This window comes from Lagopus muta, chromosome 14 (genome assembly GCF_023343835.1).
Source record: "Lagopus muta isolate bLagMut1 chromosome 14, bLagMut1 primary, whole genome shotgun sequence".
Classification (NCBI taxonomy): domain Eukaryota; kingdom Metazoa; phylum Chordata; class Aves; order Galliformes; family Phasianidae; genus Lagopus; species Lagopus muta.
Genome location: NC_064446.1, coordinates 14,420,097 through 14,439,814, shown reverse-complemented (window position 1 = coordinate 14,439,814; position 19,718 = coordinate 14,420,097). Strand labels below are relative to the sequence as shown.

Sequence of the window (19,718 nt, the reverse complement as noted above, 5' to 3'; positions counted from 1 at the left end):
CTATCTCTTTACATCTCAGAAAATTGTACCACTGAGTAGCAAAGTTAGATGAGTAGATTTTGTTCAACTGCTGTTGTTTCCTTGTATGTTTTAGCCACTGGGATTTGTACATCTGTGTGGAATATTATTACAATTTTATTCATAACTTTCCTGACTTTGATTTCAAAAGAATTATCATTTCATCACATACTGAGTTTATTCCTATATTTAGGACATTGAAATAAAAAAAAATAAGATCATATGATTCAACAGATCTCCGAAGACTTTGTAAAATAAAACAAGGAATAAATGTATTTAACCATTATGCAAGTTGCTAATCACTGTAAAGCAGTGGATACCACTGTGAAAGAAGTGATAGTGTTAGGGTGTCTTTATGAGAACATTATTATCCAGATACTAACCCCAAATGTTCAGCTAAAAAAGGCCCAGTGAATCTGTCACAAACAGCTTCTCTAAATGTACTCTCAAAGCAGCAGAGCTACTGAAAGTGAAGTAACATTGCCAATGGCTTTATAACCTTCAAGCTTAATGTGCTTGGTTTGCAAGCTGCCTGAAAACAATTGCTTTTCTAAGTATGTAATTTGAGTCTTTGAATGAAAATCCAGATGCAGAAAGAGTTTAGTAGCTTTCCTTCCAAATGGATGTTTTAAATATTACACCCATTGAGGGTATGATTTATTAGCAGTATCTTTATGTGGAGGATTGGTGGGGGATCATTCTTGAATCTCATTCACAGCAACAGCTCAACATAGAGCACAATAGCTTTGGTTAGTGGAAAGCAAACAAATGAGGTGAGAAAATAATGCTGGGGTCAGGATTTTGACTTGTATAAATGAATGAAGATCTATATTGACCTCACACAGCGGGCATTTGTAGTTTTTGTGTGTATTTGTTGGAACCATACGAGGATCACTAGATGCAGTGACTTAGCATGTCTGCCCCATTGCTGATTCACGCACAGTGGTAGTTTACGAAAGAGAAATGAAGCTGCTTTAAGGTGTTTCACCTGGAAGGAAAAGGAATTACTTCTGCAGTCTGTGGTTCTGCTCCTTGCTTCCTGCTGAGCGGGGTGCTGCTGTCTGAAAGTGGGAGTTAATGACTCCCTTTCTCTGTGCTGAAGCAGCTGCACAATTTAAGTGGTTCCTCACAGGTCAAACTGCGAGGACCTGCACAGAGCTCATAGCAAAGAGGATGTGTGTATTTTCAAAGGAGTAAAAACCTCATTGGTCTTGACTGTGTTCCCTCTGTCTTCTGACAAGTCTAACTTCATTGATATGTGTTCTATGGCAGACTCGTCTACTAACTGCATTACATAAATTCCAAGGCAGATAATACAAGCTAAGAAATGTTTTAACAGGTGGACCTCTCAAGTTTATTTTACCAACATATGTTCTCTGGCCTCCTATGAGAGCACTCAGCTTTTCTGCCCTCTGGCTATGTGCTGGGCTTAGCTCTCTTGCTAAGAGCTCTCTGGTGATGAGCTTGCACCCAGCTGCCCCAATTTGAATCTCTTGCTGCCTTGGCACCCTGTGATACATCACTCCTCCTAGTCCCAGAGTTCTGCTGCTAGCCTCTTCTTTTCACTTGCCTGCTGTGTGCCACCTACGCAGTCCTTCCCACACATCCCTGTTTCTGAGTAAGTGATTTTAAATGTAGGTTACTCTCTAGCAGTGGAGCCCTGACGGGTGCTCAGAAACTGAGTCAAATGTGCTTGTTGTCAGGGGTGGATATGGAGTTATGGTTAAATCGAGGTTTGCATGCACATGCAGCAGGCATCAAGGGGCAACCAAGGAAGCTCTGCAGCACATGGAACGAATTGTTGAAGGGAATAAGGCCTTACTAATTTATGTAGTCAGTTTCTATTGAGCTTCCCCACAGATTGCCAGGAGATCTGATTGCCTGAGGAAATTGTTTCAGTTGAGATGCTAAATCATCACTACATGACCTCTTATCCTCAGGCCCTGTTAGAAGTCAGCCTGTCTTCCCTCCAGCCGTAGTTCCTCCCTCCCCTTGCTGTTTCTGCAGATAGCCAGATTGGAGACCCTTCACTGAGGTCAGGGAAAGGGAGCTTGGGGCTGGAGAAAGCACTGAACAGGACTCTGCTATGCCTCTAAGATGGCTCTGTGTGGCTGAGGCACTACATGTAGGGGATATCTATTGTGAATTTGCAACAGAAAGTGCAAATAAATGTTCTATTTCTCAGTCTTATCTTGGAGTTGTATCTGTGGCAGAGCAAGGGATTTGTGAGGACTCCTGGGTTTTCTCTTTATGGCTTGGAGAATAAGCTGGTATGTCTGCGGGATGTGTAGAAGTGTGAGAAGCTTCATGAAAGTAAGGTTGTTAAAAATTATTTAACTTTAGACAGGGAAAAGAGGCTTTCTAACACATGCTAATGAGAGGAAGAGTTCAGGCAAGAAGTGATAATGTATTTCTAAAGTTAGACTATTAAAAGGACCAGCAGAGAATAATCAAACCAAGGCAATGTTTTCAGTTTTAGGTATTTCAGCACAAGCTGGAGCAGACAGTTGGGTGATTGTTCCAACCACCCAAATCCATCAGCTGTGAGTGCTGGCACAGTGCTGTGCTAAAGCAGCAATAGAGCTTCTGGCTCACAGCTGGCCTTCATTCATCCTGCTTGAAGCACAAGCAGAGTAGATGAGCATCTGTTTGCCCTCGTCATTGCAGACATAGCCTTTGGCTTCACTCTTATGGATAAACAAGAGTGATTTGGTTTAAAAAAAGAGATATTTTTAATTCTTACTATATTTGTCTTTTAAAAGAAAGAAACAAAAAAAGGGTAGGAAAGAAAAAAGAGATGAGCAGCTGGAAGATCTCTAGATAAAAGGCCACGAGGTTGAGTTCTAAAAAATTAGTTATTCATGCTGACATTGACTTAATGGTAATTTGTTTGTAAATTATTTTCAACTTTTTTTAATTTCTGAAATTTTGGCCTATGAAAGCTGCTGGCAACATCCTGCAGGAGAACAGGAGTGGTAAATCTTGTTTCCTGATACAGAGTATTAAAAAAAAAAATAAAAGTCATATTGATTTAGAAAGAAAAATGTAACTTTTAGGGTCATGCTAATAATCAGAAGCAATTTCTGCACAACTGGTAGCTTAATAAAAATCACATGTGTTGAGAATGAAACATATAAGAGTGTAATATCTGGTCAAGGATCTTTTCTATACTAAGGATTTATTTGGATATGTATTTATATATTTAATATTGTTATTAATAAATCAGTATTAATGTATTTAGCATAATACATAAGCCCAATGTGATCGCCGTAAACCACCCTTGCTTTCTTGCTAAAGCATGTAATTTTATTTTTGTTGATGACTTAGCTACAGTACTCAAGAAATGTTCTGACATCCTCAGTCCTTTCACATCATGTGTTAAGGTGTCCAGGCACAGTCTGGGAAGATTTCTTTTGTTTTCACCAGTGTAAACCCCAACACTTCAGGCCTTCCTAGGAAATCTATCAGTAAACTTTTTAGGGCTATTCCTTACCAAGTCAAAATGAAATATCCACTACTATTTCACTAAGAAAAAACAGCCTGATTGGGTGCATTTTCCCAGGAGAGACACAAAAGGAAGAGCTCACAGGCTGCCAGAGGTGTCCTGCTGTGCTTAGGAGTCAGCTCTTGACACTAATGCAGGCTCTGGGCACTAGATGCTGTTGGGCAGTCTTTATTCACTGATGTACTGGGTGGGTCAGATACTTTATCTTCCTCTTAAATAACTAAACGTGTAATAAGCTGACACAAACTATTTGCCTAAAACAGACAATAGGCCTTGGGGAGATGTTTATGATACAGGCTGGGTTGACTTAGCAAGCAGCAGCTGGTGCTTTCACTCTGCTCAGTGTTGGAATGATCTTCTGTACCGCAAGGTAGAGAGGCAGAAAATGCAGCTGCATCTTTCTGGAGCTAATTTTAAAAAAGTAATGAGCTGGTAATTACCACTTTTCCCAGCTGGTCTTTATGAGGGTAAAAGGTTTAATCATAGATGGAGAATGGAAGAGGAAAATACTAAGCAGGCTGCAAAGCAGCGTCAATAAATGTCCCTTCTGGAGATACTTAGAAACGTAAGCTCTTGTTGGTTGGGAGGAGCTGGAAATGAAGATTACCTCCACAGGGCTATCTGTCAGAACTTGGGGTTATGGTTTTTTGTACATCAGGTTTCTCTGGCAGGATCCATGATGGTGGTTTCAGGTTGGCTGTGCTTCCTTCAGGTCAAGGTGATCTTCCCAGGCCTTGGGCAAGCAAACTGAACCCAGCTCACTCTGAAATATACAAACTGAGGGGGATTTGCTGTGAAGGTTTTTCAGCTGGCATTTCATTTCTACTTGATTTGTAAATATAAGTTTAATTAAAGTGGTGAAATATAAATATTTATGCACCCATTTAGCTAATGTTGGCTTCTATTTATAAACAAGAGCATCTTGTAAGAGGTTCTTTTAGACAAGTGAATAAAGTAAGTATAGTGTGCCTCTGTGTTAAATTAACTGTGCTTCATTAACTCATCCAAAATATCAAGTGTTTGGTAATAACTAAACCAAAAAGTGACAGTGGAAAAGGTTTGGTGAGAATAACACTGGAAATACTTAAGCAAATGATTTCCATACCACCTGTTTTTCCTTTTTACCAATGGGATGCATTAATTTTGCCAGATATGTTTGGTCTTTCTTGACGTCATTATATATTTTCTGGCTGAAAATAATTATCTCAATATAAAGGAGAAAGAACTCTTAAATTCAGCCAGTTTAAAATGTAACTGGCACCCCAAGGCTGAATTCACCCATATATTCTGTGTCCTTGGATGAAATCGTCATAAAAGTGTGTATAAATCTCTGATGATATCTTTGGGATGTTGTGTAAAGCAATGAGGCCTGACAGCACGGAAGATTTTGTGAGCATTAAAGTGGTGCTTTTTAATACATCCTCTGCATGCTTAGTTTAACGTATGATGATTATCTTGATTTACTTTTTTTGATGGCGTATCAGTTGAATTTGGATGGATTTGAAAGCTAAGTACTGAATAATAAAAGAATATTTTTGTCTTGTTAGGAAACAATAATTTATTGCACAAACTACAGTAAAATGGTTTTAAATGACTGAAAAACTTGTTTTATCTCATCTTATGATTGTGCAAATCAAAGTAGGGATAAAGTAATAAAGAACCAGATCTGAATCTATCAATCTGTATTTGTTTTCTTACAAACTTTTCATTTCCTATGATTATAACTTATTTCTTTGTTAATTTTTCTGAGAGTCAACTCTTGAAATAGGGCTCTGCAGTGCTAATTGATTAATAGATTCAGAACTGAAAAAACAGCTCCTGTCCCATGTCTTGTGATGGGAATCAGATCAGGGAATGCCTAAAACCAACCAGCAAATAATGAGTTATTGTCTGTGTATCAGCTCGGGTTATCTGCATTGCTGCCTCAGGTCAGTGTCTATGCTAGGCAGCCAGTGGACCAGTAAACTTCTTACAAAGTGGCAGAAAGGCCAAAGGCCTCATCCGGCATGCAGTGGGAATGAAATAGAACTCAACATTTGCTCAGGAATTGGTGGTTGGGACTAGTTTGACAAAAGGTGATGCTATGCTGAGTATTTATCTCTGATGTGAAACTGGGGCCGTCAGGGACACAGGACTTGCAGCAAAGCTCCTTCACTGCACCCTTCAGTTCATCTGTGTCTGTGAGAGGGACGAGAAAATTCTGGAGTTTGTGGTTCACATTTATTTTCAGGTGTCTACAGAGGCCATGCTAATATATCACATTTCTATAAAGCTGGGCTGAGCCAAGGCAGTCAGATCCGGACTGGGTTTGCAATATCAATTTGTCTCTTCTCATGCATGAATTTAGGTGTGCAGAGTCCCTTCAGCTAATTAAAGGATTTATTTAGTCATATGCAGTCACTGAACCATAAGCAAAACCCTCAAAGTGTGAATTCTGTGCAAGGAGAGAGATATTTTGGAATATTTGTTCATCAGAAATACTTGTCAGTTGCTGTTACGTGTACTGAAATGGATCCGTGCCTACTTTTGCCTTCCCATTCCATCGAATAGCCTTTAAAGTCAGCTATAGGGGAAAAAAATTCTCTCCTATAGCAGGTATGTAACAGATGAATATGAGGGAATACACCTGCTGGTGCTTTTGTCAGCCAAAAGCGCCTTTCTTGGTGTTTTGTAGGAGACAAACATGCTAATAGAGCAGCATTTGGCTAATAGCACAGCAGCTGCAAACTGAGCCGTGACAGCCAAGGTGGGAAGGGCAGAGAAGAAAGAAAAGGATTTCATGTGAAGGCTGAGGTCGTCTGAAACAAGGGATTTCACACTTTACAGGGTGTTCAGGATAAAATTAGTGAATGTCATATCTTTCTATTGTTTAATTTCTTTCTTTCTTTCTTCTCTCATTTGTAATGCTTGCGTTTTCAGGAAGTTGAGGTAGGTTTCCACTTTTAACTTGTAAATATCAGTATTTTAAAAATATCACAATGCATATTACACTTTAAACTCCGATTGCCAACTATTAATAGTTCTGAACAGAACCTTATTAATACATGCTACTTATTAATATGTTAATAATGGTTTATTAACATGTTAATATTAAACCAAGAAAGTGGTTTTGTATGTTACAGCAGACGTAAGGTGTTTTAAGCACATTGATACCTCTCCTGGTAGAAAGTTCCAAAACAGATCTTAGTCACATTTTGCATTATGGCTTTTTATTTAATAGCAATGCTAAACTCTTTAATGAAGTTGCTTGCATTTATTATTTCTTATATTTAACAGCATACATATTTAGAGTACCATATATTGCTATACCATGGCATTTTTCTTCTGTTGAAGCAAAGTACAGTGAAATGATGGTATCCATTTGAGGATATAGCAGTCCCTCCTGCTAACAAAAGTCCTTTCTATTAAAGGTGGAAAATCCAGCAGTGTCCCAGCTGAAAGCCCCGTCTGTGTTTGAAGTCAGAACTTTAGGTGGTGTTTAAATGAGGTGGAGATTTTCTGCTCAGCCATATCTTCAGGGTGAATTTTACCTTTACAGTGCTGTAAACATTCAGCTGCTTTTCTCACTGGTATCAATGCTGAAGCTCTAGTGCCATATTTTCTGATTTCTTGCTGGCACAAATTGTTTTAAAGCGCAGTTGGCCAAATTGCTTTAATGTATGAATCGTTATTATTTACTCCTATAAATACTAGTGACTTCTGTATGTATAAAATTTCAAAGATTTTCTCTATTCTCTGTAGTTTTGTGGATTTTTTCCCCCCATATCTTTTCTCATGTGTATCCCAACATTAAAATCCCGTAGTTACAGGCATATTCCAAAATAAATACAGCTTTAATTTTCAAAACAAAGTGCAAAAGGAGAAAAGGAGAAGGAATAGGGTCACAGCAGAGATAGGTGCTTTGTAGGTTGGTTTTTTGGTTGGTTTTTTTTTTGAGCAAGGTGTTTTTTCTGTAAAATACTTCTTTGAAACTGAAAGTGAGATAAACTTCCTTTCCAAACCTTATTTCAAAACTGGCTCCATATGCCAACAGTAAAAGGAATCTTTCTTGGGATTTGAATTATTCAACAGTTTCTGATGCTGAAAACCAAGCAGCAAAGCAACACCTAGAAGAGAAATTGTAAACAGGGAATTAATAAATAAATGTGTTTCCTGAAAAAAAAAATGTTCTGCTCAAAAGTCTAACAAAAACATAACCTGATGCAGAAAAGTTATTAACGCTCAGTGAATGTAGCAGAGCATCGTAACCAATTACAAAGCATTGTATCACAATGAGCTATGAAAAATAATCTTTATTGTTACTGTGCAATGTCGACCCAGTCCATGAAGTCAACACAGACGTTGTGCATAAATATACTTTGAGAAAGGAAATACGTATCCTTGTGATAATCATCCTGAATTGCAGCCAGTCCCCTCATTACAGAGGGCATTTCCCATTTCCTGCCCCAGAGCTGCAGGACAGCAGTCTGCAGTTCTCCAGCTGTGTTTCTGCTTCCCAGCCACAGCCCTCACCAGGGAATGCACTGCCAGAAGGCACAGCATTCAGGAAGGGCATCCTGCTCTGCTTGCAGCAGCTCTGTGGGTTGTTGTGAACCCAGAAAGCAAGACAAAGTGACTTCTAATCTCCAAATTGTTCCAAGCTGGGTTGATAGCTTAGCAAGGGAGCATGTGAATTTCAGTTAACTGGAGATAAATGGTAAGCAAAGCTCTATGGAAGAAATAATTTAGGTATCTTACTCGCATTGATGGCTTTTCAGTTACCCCTCTTGGCAGAAAAAAGAAATCAAAATGTCATTCTAATTGGTAAAGACATCTCTTCAGTGGCAGCCCTCAAGAAATGACTGTAGAACATTGGAAGTATTAAAAAGGAAATAAAGATTAATATGCAGAAAAATATAACGGCGTTATAGAAATGTTCCATGCTTCCTCACTTCAGATACGTTATTCTGTTGTTATCACTTCCTCTTACAGAGGACACAAGTGAGATATACAGAATATGCTGAATACTATGAGTAAAATGGATATTGCAGTTGGGCTTGAGTCCCAGTTCTTCAGAGATGTGGTTGGTGGCACTCTGAAGTGAGTGAAACTCCTTTCAGTAAATATTTGCTCAGTACATAGAGTGCAAATTAATCAGGCACACAGAAGGGCCTGTAGAAAGACTGGAAGAAAAACCCTTGTTTGCAACAATAACCATTTGACCAATAGCCCCAGAGTTCCTACCTTCTTGGTTTTACAGTACAGTCTGAATTATGTAAAACAGAACCCTAAGACTCACTGTGCAATCATATCTTTACATGTGATTTAAGGAGTCCTAAGAGATAAAATTTACAAAAGCATTCACTGCAAATGTTCCTGGATGTTACTGTAATTAAAGTGTAGTGCTCCTAATATCACTGCTGTATATCTGAACATTCACAGTGGTGAGATTTACGTCTGTCCAAATGAATATGTGCATTTCAGAATCTTCTGTGCTGGTCTTTTACAACACTGTCTTGGCATGCATCACGTCACATTATCTTTATTATCAAAAGTCGCTGGCTGATATGAAATAACAGAGTTGTCAGGAAGCATGTAATTAAGGCCATATTTTGAAAAATAGTTGGAAGATTTGATGTACTGAATGCAGAGGAGTTTTTATTCTTTAATTTCTAGCTTGCATTTACTACACTTTAGAGCATAACCTATTGATAGTTTCATCTGATTTGGGCTGAGTACATTATAACCAAAAGATGAGCTGAGCTGATTCGTTCGTAATTTGGTTATGTAAAATTGCACTGAAAAACTTATTTATATATTTCCTGATTTTCCTTTTTTTTTCCTTTTTTTTTTTTCTTCTCTCCATTTAGGATGATTATGTCAGAAACTGGAATCCAAACAAGCCTTTTGATCAAGGTAAAGTCAGTATTTTGTGGTTGTCTTCTGTCATTTTTTTATATCCCCATATACTTTATGTTTTTTTTGTTCCTTCTGTCCCATGCATTTGTGAAGAGCTATATTCATCCTTACATCTCACTCCCAATTTAGTCACAGCTTGAGGTGTTTTATATATTAGGGTTTGACTCATCTTTATTTTTTAGCTATGTTTTTAAATTCACATCCATTCCAGCTTATTTTCAGTGATGATACATATGATATTTATGATACAGATGATATTTATATACTTAGGTTCTCTGTAACCATGAATCTCTGTCAAAAATGCAATAGGAAACAGGTATCCTCACATAACTATTCTTTCATGTTAAAAACTTGTTAAGCAAATGTCATAAATGTAATTACTGCATTTCCTAACACTCAAGAGGACACTTCTTTTAAGCCTGTTGTAATGTGTGAATAGAGCTGATTTTCAAAAGAGAAGAGAATGGTTCAGAATCTGCCAATGACATTTAGCACTCTCTTTGTCATGGTGAGTTGGTAAGTTATAGCAGTGCTTCAGCAATTTCCAGACTAGCCAACAAAAGAAATCAAAAATATTCTAATTGCTGTGTCCAAGGTAGCATTGAAACAACAGCTGTGCCAGGAAGAACTACTTTAACTTGCAGTTTAAATGATATTTCAGGTAACTTCATGCTGACTGTTCTCTGCTAGCAACAAGCTGTTCAGTGTGGTAAAAGACATTCATTCTAAATATTGTAGATTGACATGATTGAAATGCTAGTAGCCCTGATGCTGCTGGACATGGTGGATTGTATTGGATGGTTCACATCCACGTAAAAAATCAACAGACAACAGCAAAACAAACCTATGCACAAAGAAATCCAGCAGTTCATCCTCTTGTAGCTGGATACAGAAGTAGTGCAAGCTAATAGCATGCAATGATTTTGTTCTTTTAATCGGTGTTATTTTAACTTGGCTATTTGTTATGAATGTCACGTTTCTGTAACACTGGTTATAGTTCTGTACTGGAGCCCCTTCAGACAGTTGAATAGGAAACTTTGTGACTTGTGTATTTCAGTACTTCATAGAGCTTTCTGGTGAAGTGATTTGTGGTTATTTTTTGTTTGCTTTTCCAGGACAAATGTTAACATTTGAACAGTTTCTTTCGGTCTGGTAAAACCAATTAACACCTGTTTGATTTATGGAAGATGACAGCATGCTGTATGAAGTGCAGAGTCATTCACTTCTCTGCCTTTTGACAGTTGCTCGTTTTTCCTGCTTGTGATGTTCAGTGAGGTTTCCATGTGGTTGAGTACCTGAGAACACTTATGACATGAGGATATTACTGTAAGAACACAGGTGGATGGTAGGCTTTTTCCCAGTCCTTAAGACATTTTTAGGATCCTGCATTTCTTTAGCTAGCCTTCATGCAGTATTGAACATTGTGCCTCTAATAACTCCAGTGTCCTAGAATTTTCTTCAAAACATTATACTCTGTTAGCCTATAACTTTATCCATCTTTAGGGCTGTGGAATTTATAGTGTTGTTTTGCTTTTTTTTTTTTTATTTTTACCAGATGTTATCCTGAAGCCATTTCAAAAGCAGTGATAATATATACAGCAACTACAATGCAAATGAATTTCAGTGATGTAGATCCCTTACGTAGTTCCCTTTCTCTTGGGTACTGGTTTCAAAGTTGGGTGACATTGAAATGGAGCACAAGGCTTCCATATATATCTTCAAATTTATTCGTATGTATGGTTGATGTGATTTTATATTCAGGACAGATACTCCTGCAAGCAAATTGCTTTGGCAAATTATTGAGCAGGCAAGTAGTTTTTTGTTTAAAAATAAAAATGAAAAAGAAAGGCTATGAAAGAAAGAAAGAAAAAAAAAAAAGAAAGAGAAAAAGCACCTTAAGCCCCACGCAGAATGGGAGGAAATTGCAAATCAAATAGCAAAACAGAACCACAAGTTATCTTAAAGCAATATTTACACCTCTGGAAATTAAGAAGTATGAAATTTTACTTGTAAATCATACCACAGTGAGATGAAAACAGGAATCAACAAAGGAAGAAACGGAACAAATGAATGAAAGAGTAACTAAATGGTAGACCACTGGAGCAGATGAAACCGTAATGCTTTCTTTATCTGCTTTCAATTTGAGCATCAGCAGTCATTTATTTCACAAACTAGACATAAAAGGGAGCAGCTTTGTCAACCAGACTTGAATCTGTAAAATTGCTGAAATGCTTCGGAAGGAAATATCCATTGGAGTCTCTGAGGGCACACAGTTACTTTTGAAAAATTAACTTCACATGTATTTCTATATTCCATGCAATGTATTATGTCCACATAGCTGCCAGGAATATGACTGGGGACATACACACATTAGAGCTGAAGAGCACTGATACTCTGTCTTTACGGAAATGGAACTTCAGTTTCAAAGGAAAGGGGAAGATGATGTTTTTGTCAAGGTGTATATCCACAGAGAGATTTTCAAAGGCATTAGAGGGATTTAGGATTACAAATCCTATTGACTTTGAATGGAACTTATGCTCCCACCACTTTCAGAGTTCTTATGACCTTCTGTATTCCCAAGAGGTAAAAAACAAAAAGGTAAATCCTGGCAAAATATTGCAAAGAGATTTTGAACTGACATGCTCTAAAACTGTCTTGTTCATTGTGTTACTGAGATTTCTGACTCTGGGCAAAAACACAAATCATTTTAGAGTCTGAAATCACAGACGAATACCTTGAAGCGATACAAACAATTGTACATCTGATAAAGATTCCTGTCTCTTTACGAAGAAAAGGATCATTACTCTTTCAGTGTAAAATCTCTCCTGGACTATGGATAGCCTGTCTTCAGAAAGCAGAGTGCAGTCAAGGCAGTGCTGTCTGAGCACGATACTTTTTGCCTTGCACAGATATTCCTGCTTTGCTTTTGTCTCATTTAAATCTTACAAACAGATTTTATTTGTCCAGAGATCATTCTTTTTGACACAGAGGCCACTGCTTCTCTTGGCCCTGGTAACATTCACCCTGGCAAGAATGTTAAAATAGCCAGGGATACCTTTCTAGGGATTCTAGAAATCTCTCTAGATCTGAGGTGGATCCAGGTGCTGACAAGACTAATCCAATCCTCAACATACCTACCAACATAAGGAACCATACACTTGTATGGGAGATGCTGAATCACAGCCTGAACCTCTGATTGATCACCTGAGGTGAGCAGTGAGTCAGACACAGAGCACAGGTGAAGGCAATTCATCTGTGCTGCTGGAAGGGGTGAAGCCTGGCTGCACCTCTCCTAGACCCATTTAAGAGCTGGCTACCAGTGGGAAAGGATCTCTTCTGGAGATCCCCTCCTCTGGAGTTCTATAGCGAGCCTAGGGCATGGGTAAGCATTCTATCTATTCTGTTTTGGTACAATAACCAAACTAGCCAAACTCTCTGGTGTATTTCATAACTATAACATCTGTACATTCATTGATTATGCAACACTATGTATACATGTGGATATACTGTGTTTATGTAGACAGCGCACCATTTAAATAGGAAGTACTGAGAAAATTTCCTGTGTTTAGTCTTTTTTTCTCCATCCTCCCTGCTCTGATGTTATTTTTTGTGTTGGGTGTTAATGCCATCTAAGCTCTTCTGTGAGATTGAAAACCTGTTTTTGTGTGTGTATTCTTTGGGGTTCTTTTATTTCTTTTATCCCAAGATTGTGTGCAGATCTCATGGTACAGAATTCTAGCTCTGTGCTCAGCAGCAGGTCTGTGTTCTGCACACGATGGTTCTTGAGAGATATTCAAAAGGCAGAATTTCAGGTCATGACAAAGAGGTGGTTCTTAAAATGACTGGAGAGGAGAAAAAACTCCTGGTGAGTGAAGGAAAACAGCCTGCTGCTTCTCTCCTGGGCTGTACAGGCTATGAGTGCCACCTCACTTGGCTAAAGCTAACTTACATCAACGCCCCTCCTTGGAACAGGTCTGCAGTATTTTCACATTGAAAATATATTTCTAGATTCTAAATTCATGTTTTAAAATCATGTGGAAACCAAACAGTGGAATCACTGTGAAGGCTGTAGATGGTTAGTTACCTGCTAGAAGTGATCTCTTAAAGGCAGCCAGGTGATACAAAATATGTTGAACAGCTTTAAAAATGAACTATAGACAGAAGTCTTGAAAGTCAACAGTTCTACTTCTAGGCTTGTACTTCATTTGCATCTTTTAAAGAAGAGCGAGCTGGGACCAACCAATGTGATATTCCTTTCTAAAATTAAAAGCTTTCTTTATTCAGCAGATTGAGGTACTTAATTATGCATTTGAAAGCAATACACTGCAGTCTAGCTGTCTTCTCCTCTCTGTTTGTAATGCAAAGAGATGTCTGCATCTATGTCTCAAGGAAAAAAAAAAACCTTGTTTTGGAAGAAAGTATACATGGCTTTCACTGAAACAAGCCCTAGAGAGTTGCACAAGGTCCTTTTGCATAACATGCTTTCTCAAGGGAATTCAACTTCTGTGCTTTAGCTGCATATAGACAGTACCTGAGTAATCAGAATTTATTTTTAGCATTGCTACTGGCTCAGATTTGTATTCATCTTGAAACTAGGAGAAACCAGTACAAAGGTGAGTGTCTTACTGACCAAGCCAAGCTAACAAGGTATTTGAGCTGCAGAAGAAAGACAAGCGGATAGCCTGAAAATGATTGGTAGTCATTAATATTGAACTCAATTCTGTCAGTGCTGCTGAAGACAGAAAGCAGGAGACTGGAAGGGGCAAGTTAGTCATGGTTTTTAAAATATGAATCAAAGGATTGTGTGGGGAGTTTTTGTTGGTTTCTTCTATTTTTTTTTTTTTTTTTTTTTTTTTTTAATTTTTGACAAGGTCATTTCAGAGTTCTTAAGAAGCTTGACAGCTGAGTTGACGTATTTTTCTAGGCTCCATTGATTTTGAGGGAAGAAAAGATGGAATCAGGGAAAAAGTTTAGCGTAGCGCCCTCAAGTCAGAGATTCTGGTACAGAAATGAAGTGTCTTCAGCTAGATATTCTTCTGAAGATATTCTTCAGCTAGACAGACTTGCCACAAAATTAATCTGTTCAAAACTTCATGTGTTGTTGTAAGTGAAAACTGTTAAGTAAATGTTTTGTTACACATTTCTGCTAAAAGCCACATCTCAACAGTTTTATTAAATGCTTTGATAAACAAGTAAATGCTATTAATTTTTCTGGTAAGATGCATAAGTAAAGAGTACATTATGTTGGGTTTAATGTTGTACAACTGGGGACGAATTTGCCAGCCATATGGCTTTCTTATTTCGTGAAGCATGTTTGCCCTAAAGATAGGAACGATGGAAAAGATGGGATGCACTTTGTAGTACAGATCCATAAGCTGTGAATCCAAAACATTTAAGCTATAATTAACAACAAAGCACACTTGGAGAGGGAAAAAAACATGATTCTGTTGAACTATTTTCCCCCAAATATGCACCAAGAACTCTAGAATTGTCTGTTCAGTTTAGTGCAGGTGTCACGCTTTCCATTTTCATGGTGACACTGTTATATCATTGCAGTGTATTGAGCTGGCTAGATTCCTACTCTTAATCTTGCCTCGTTCACTGACTTAAAGAGATTGGCTAGAGCATGGTGCCATTTTACTCATCACTACTGACAGAAATCCCAATGTTCCAAGCTGCTGGACTTCCCCGGAAAAGAAACCCCCCATCAGAAATAGTCTGTGTTCCCCAGGCTATCTTTATTTTCGTTGTCTTTATTCCCAATCCTTTTCCCTAAGATCTGAGAAGCCTTGCAGCCTTTTCTCTCATTTCAGGGCTTTCTCTTTGGACATCATCTGTCTGTGGTGGAAAAAAAAGAAATCCAAAATCCCTATTCTACTGTAGTGTAAAAATCCTTATCTGCCTCAACAGGGTTTGCCTATGACTGACTCTGATGTCAAACATGCACATGTAGACTTGACTATCATTAATAACTACAAGCACGAAGTCTTTATCACTTCAAAAAGAATTCCCCTTTTGAGCACTAATGAAAGGCCGAACTGGCAAAATACCTCACTTTTAAAGAGGAAACTCTGCTTTTCAGTAGGTTGTGGCCTCCAGTGTAGCATAACCTATGACTTTCACAGTTCAGTAGCCCAATGGAAGTGAATTTGTTGAATGCAGAACTTTAGAGACAGATGTATTGCTATTCATGTTTCCCCTCCTTCTGCATTGAATTGTACAGAATTCTTTCTAGTATCTGACTGGCAAGTCCAGGCTCCAGAAACCCTCCAGCTTCCTGCAGCTGGGCACAATAAAGTTTGCCTAAAATTCATAAGCCTTCCAAAAGCAAAAAGACAATAATGGTAAGCCTGTGATGCTGGATGAAAATCATAGAACCTACAATTACTTTTGAACATGTAATTTTCTTTTAGCCCTGTTAAGATGTTCTTTCAGAAAAGCCTGAATAAATCCCTTTCAGAGAGTTTAGTACTGTACATATCTCTAGCACAAATATATGTTAGCTTTATAATAAATGTTTTCCATTACTGTGCCTCAGATGGCACATTTCAACTGAATAACTTATTTTGCAATTTATTTTTCGACTGTATTTGAATTAGTTTTAGAAGCTTATTCATAGGACAACTGCACATGAATTATGCTTGTAAATCTTCAGTAAATCAGTAGAATTTTAAAATATGCTAACTGAATCAACTGAATACAATAGCTGAGATACTGCATATGAAATATATTCTCTCAGATGTATTTCAAGCAAATTTGGCTGCTTATATCCTCCAAGCAGATGCACATCTTCGTGTGATAGAAGTGTAATATTAAATTTCCTACAAGCTTATAAGCAACCCATTTTCTCCATTAAATATAGCATCAAAAGTGATGGGGAGAGGATCCCCATCTGTATAGTATTATAGCTGATGTGCTTTGAACTCAGTGATCAATAGGTTGCTTGTCTAGAATTTTATTAGCACTTTGGGAACACTTGTTAGTTTGGTCAGTAATGGTGCTGACTTTCTTTTAAAATCTCTTACTTCACTCCCTGTGAAGCAGGTAATTTTTTCAAAAGGGAATTTTTGCTTTCTCCTCATGCTTATTTTGGTCCTATTGAAGAAGGTGCATCTTTGGGAATATCATATGGCCCAGCCCTGCTCTCACTGATGTCACTTCGTAAACAGCAGCCCCCTCCTTTTGCTGCTCTTTAAAGGATAGGAATTCATTCTTTGAACATATTTGAATATTTTAAAATGAACTGCTTGGAAAAAATGCAGGCCTGCAAAGCTTAACTGCTGCAAGGGAGAGGCCCTCCCACAAAGTGTCATTCAAAGCAGTCGCTTGGGTTTGTATTCTGGTCGTGCCTTGTTCAGTCTCCTGCTTTGATATTATTTGGCTTAAATCTATTGCTCTGCCATCCCATATGCAAAGGTAATTTGCACAGTACTTAAACGCGTTCATACAGTTGTGAGTTAATAGTAATTTGATTCTAATCCAAAAGAGACAGTCCTGGAGGGAGAAAAGGTAGGAGGCAGACAATGGGCATTAAAGGATGAAATTAGAACTTTTTAGGAAGACAACATCCAAGTAAAATAAGTGGCTTCACGATCAGATTTCCATAAACAGAGTTTGAAAGGAATACATTTGAGGGGAGTAACTGTTAGGGTAATTGACATTTCCTTACTGTAAGGAGAACAAACGCAAACTATCTAAATACCAAGGATTTGGTTAATGACAAGGTTCTTAGTGACTTCAGTGGCAAGATGTTGTCTACAGAAAGTGAAACTGGGTTGAACTCTTAAAGGAACAAAAGCTATAGCACGAAACAGAGAAAACCGGGTACAAAATGAGATGTTTGGGAAAGGATTTAAGATTAACAATCATCTATGAGTGCATTAGAAAGTAGAGAAAAATCAAGCTAATGATTTGCAGCTCAAAGGGAGGAGAAGCCTATCTGAAGGCAGTGCTGGGAAAGGAGAAATGTTACTTGTCTTTGCTTTACCTTTAACTTAAAAGGTCAGCTGCAATCAGATGAGTATTGCAATTAATATCCTCTGCTGAAGTTTAAGACTACGGATTAGAGAAAGAATAGGCTTGAGTAAATTAGATGTCTGCAAATCAGTTGGGATTGATCTAAGGGTTAAGTGAATTGTCTGAAAGAATTTTAGAAGTGCTAAAAGTTATCTTTGAAAACATGTAATTGTGGAAGCCCCAGAACACACCAGTAGCATACCCATTTTTCAATGGGAGAAAGGGAAAATAATGAAAATCTCATGACTTGATACTGAAATCCTGGGGAAAAAAAAAAAAAGCCAAAGTAAATATTAAAGCAAATGGTTGTTAACATCAGGAAGATAAGGGGATGAATAAAGCTGGTGTGAATGTCAAACAAAATCTATTACTCTTCCTGTGACATTTACAGGCCTTGAGACACAAGGATAAACTTGCATTGTCATGTATCTTGACTTTAATAAGGCTTTTGGCATTGGTTTACATTAATGTCTTATAAGCAAGCTTAAGAAGAATTTTCTGAAAGAAATAATTGTGTGGTGAGTACCAAGTCAGTTGGAAAGCTACATTCTGGTTTAGTTTTCAGTGTTCTGTGTTAGGCTGGAAGGATGAATTGAGTACAGTGATCTATTGTGGGTCCAGTATTACTAACCTCTTTCATTAAATTGCAGATGTTGAAATTAGTATTCTTATTAAATTTAGACATGTAGCCAAGCTGGGAGAAGCTATGCACATACTAAATAAAATTTAGAATGGCCTTAAGACGTTAAATAAATGGTCTGAAAACAAAGGATGAAGTTCAGTCAGGACAGATGCAAAGTTCTAAGCAGGGTAAGAATAACCAACTGCACAAAAATTAGATGAATAATAATTGGAAAGTCATAAAATCTGATAGCCATAAAAAAAAGATTGTGGATTATGCTGGGTTATAATTTGGCTATTAGTCAACAGGGTTGTTCTGTTGCAAAGGAAGTAAATGTTCCATTGGCACGTGAAACTAGGAGTAATTGTTTAGCTCTAGCATGCACCAGTAAGACATTGGCTGGAATGCATTGTCTGGATTTGGATACCAGTCTTCTAGAATACAGTGAATCAATTGGAAAGTACCCAGAGAAAAGTAATCAATGATCAGTGTTGCAGAAAATATGCTCTAGGAAGAAATACTGAAGGAGAGGAGATGGCTCTGGGGGGAGGGAGAAATAATCCTATTTTCAACAGCAAAGCAGTGGAATTATGCACAATGTGTCCATTGTGGGTAGAACACAGAACCGCGTTACTGTGAAGATGAATTTTTGCCTTCATAATGACAAGAATAGTTAAGCATTGTGAGAGGTATTTCAAAGTCTGTAGAATTTCTTGTGTTTGAAGGTGTTCTGAAATATGTTTCACAAATTTCTTGGGGATAATGACACAGATAAGTGATCTAGCTACAGGGAAGAGAAATGGAACCAACAACCTTCTCAGAATTGCCATTCTAGCACTGTGATTCTGTGGTTGCATGGTGATTAATGGAAGCCAGTTAATTTTGCTGAAAGAACGCAGAAGAAATGCTGAACGAGGTATTTCTTAAAATAGATTTCCAGTCAAAGCAAGGAAGGGGGAAAAAAAGATGAACAGGTGACATATTGGCACCATCTGCAAAAAATACGGGTTCTTGTTTGATGGGAACAATGTGCATAAGCTTCATCACAGGCTTGCAAACCCCAATAAATGTAAACAAGGACTGGCAAAAGTCTGTTTTAGCCAACTACATCTTCCTATCTCACTTGCTTTCTATTACCAAAGGACATCCTGTGGGTGATTCTGGGATGGGATATGAGTGGTTTTTCTGACTGAGCAAGGCCATGCTCTAATGATTCAGATTTGGGTGAATATCAGCTAGTTATTTCTTTTCAATCCATTAGATAAAACATGACAATGCACATATAGTTAGGAATTAAATCTCCTCCTGCTATAAACCTATATGCCCAGGTCACCAGAACTTTAATTGAATCACAGCTATTTTCTTTCCTGTTCTTAGTGCTCAAGATTAAACATGTTTGCATAAAATACTAATAATTTGATGAAAGCTGACTACTTGCGTTCTAGCTCTGCAATCCTTAGTCAATTTGAAAGTTACTTTAAGCTAAAAAATGATACCTCAGCAGTGCATATCAAGATGAATAATTAAAAAAGTATATGTATTTGTGTGTTGTTCAGCACTAAAATGTTCCCTAAAAATAGTAGTAAGAAAACGACTATCACGTTGGTTGGCATTGTTTGGTCATTCAATCACAATCTGTCTTTTCTCTTCGTGTCCTCT

The 19,718-nt window shown here is 37.8% G+C and overlaps 1 protein-coding gene across 1 annotated transcript in view; it reads left to right on the top strand.

Moving 5' to 3' along the window:
• The window catches only part of SPOCK1 (SPARC (osteonectin), cwcv and kazal like domains proteoglycan 1), a 257,730-nt gene that overhangs the window by 75,883 nt on the left and 162,129 nt on the right, over window positions 1-19,718 (top strand). The window contains exon 3 of the mRNA XM_048961050.1: window positions 9,373-9,418. Within this exon, the coding sequence (XP_048817007.1) occupies window positions 9,373-9,418 (46 nt within the window). The remainder of the gene's footprint in view (window positions 1-9,372; window positions 9,419-19,718) is intronic.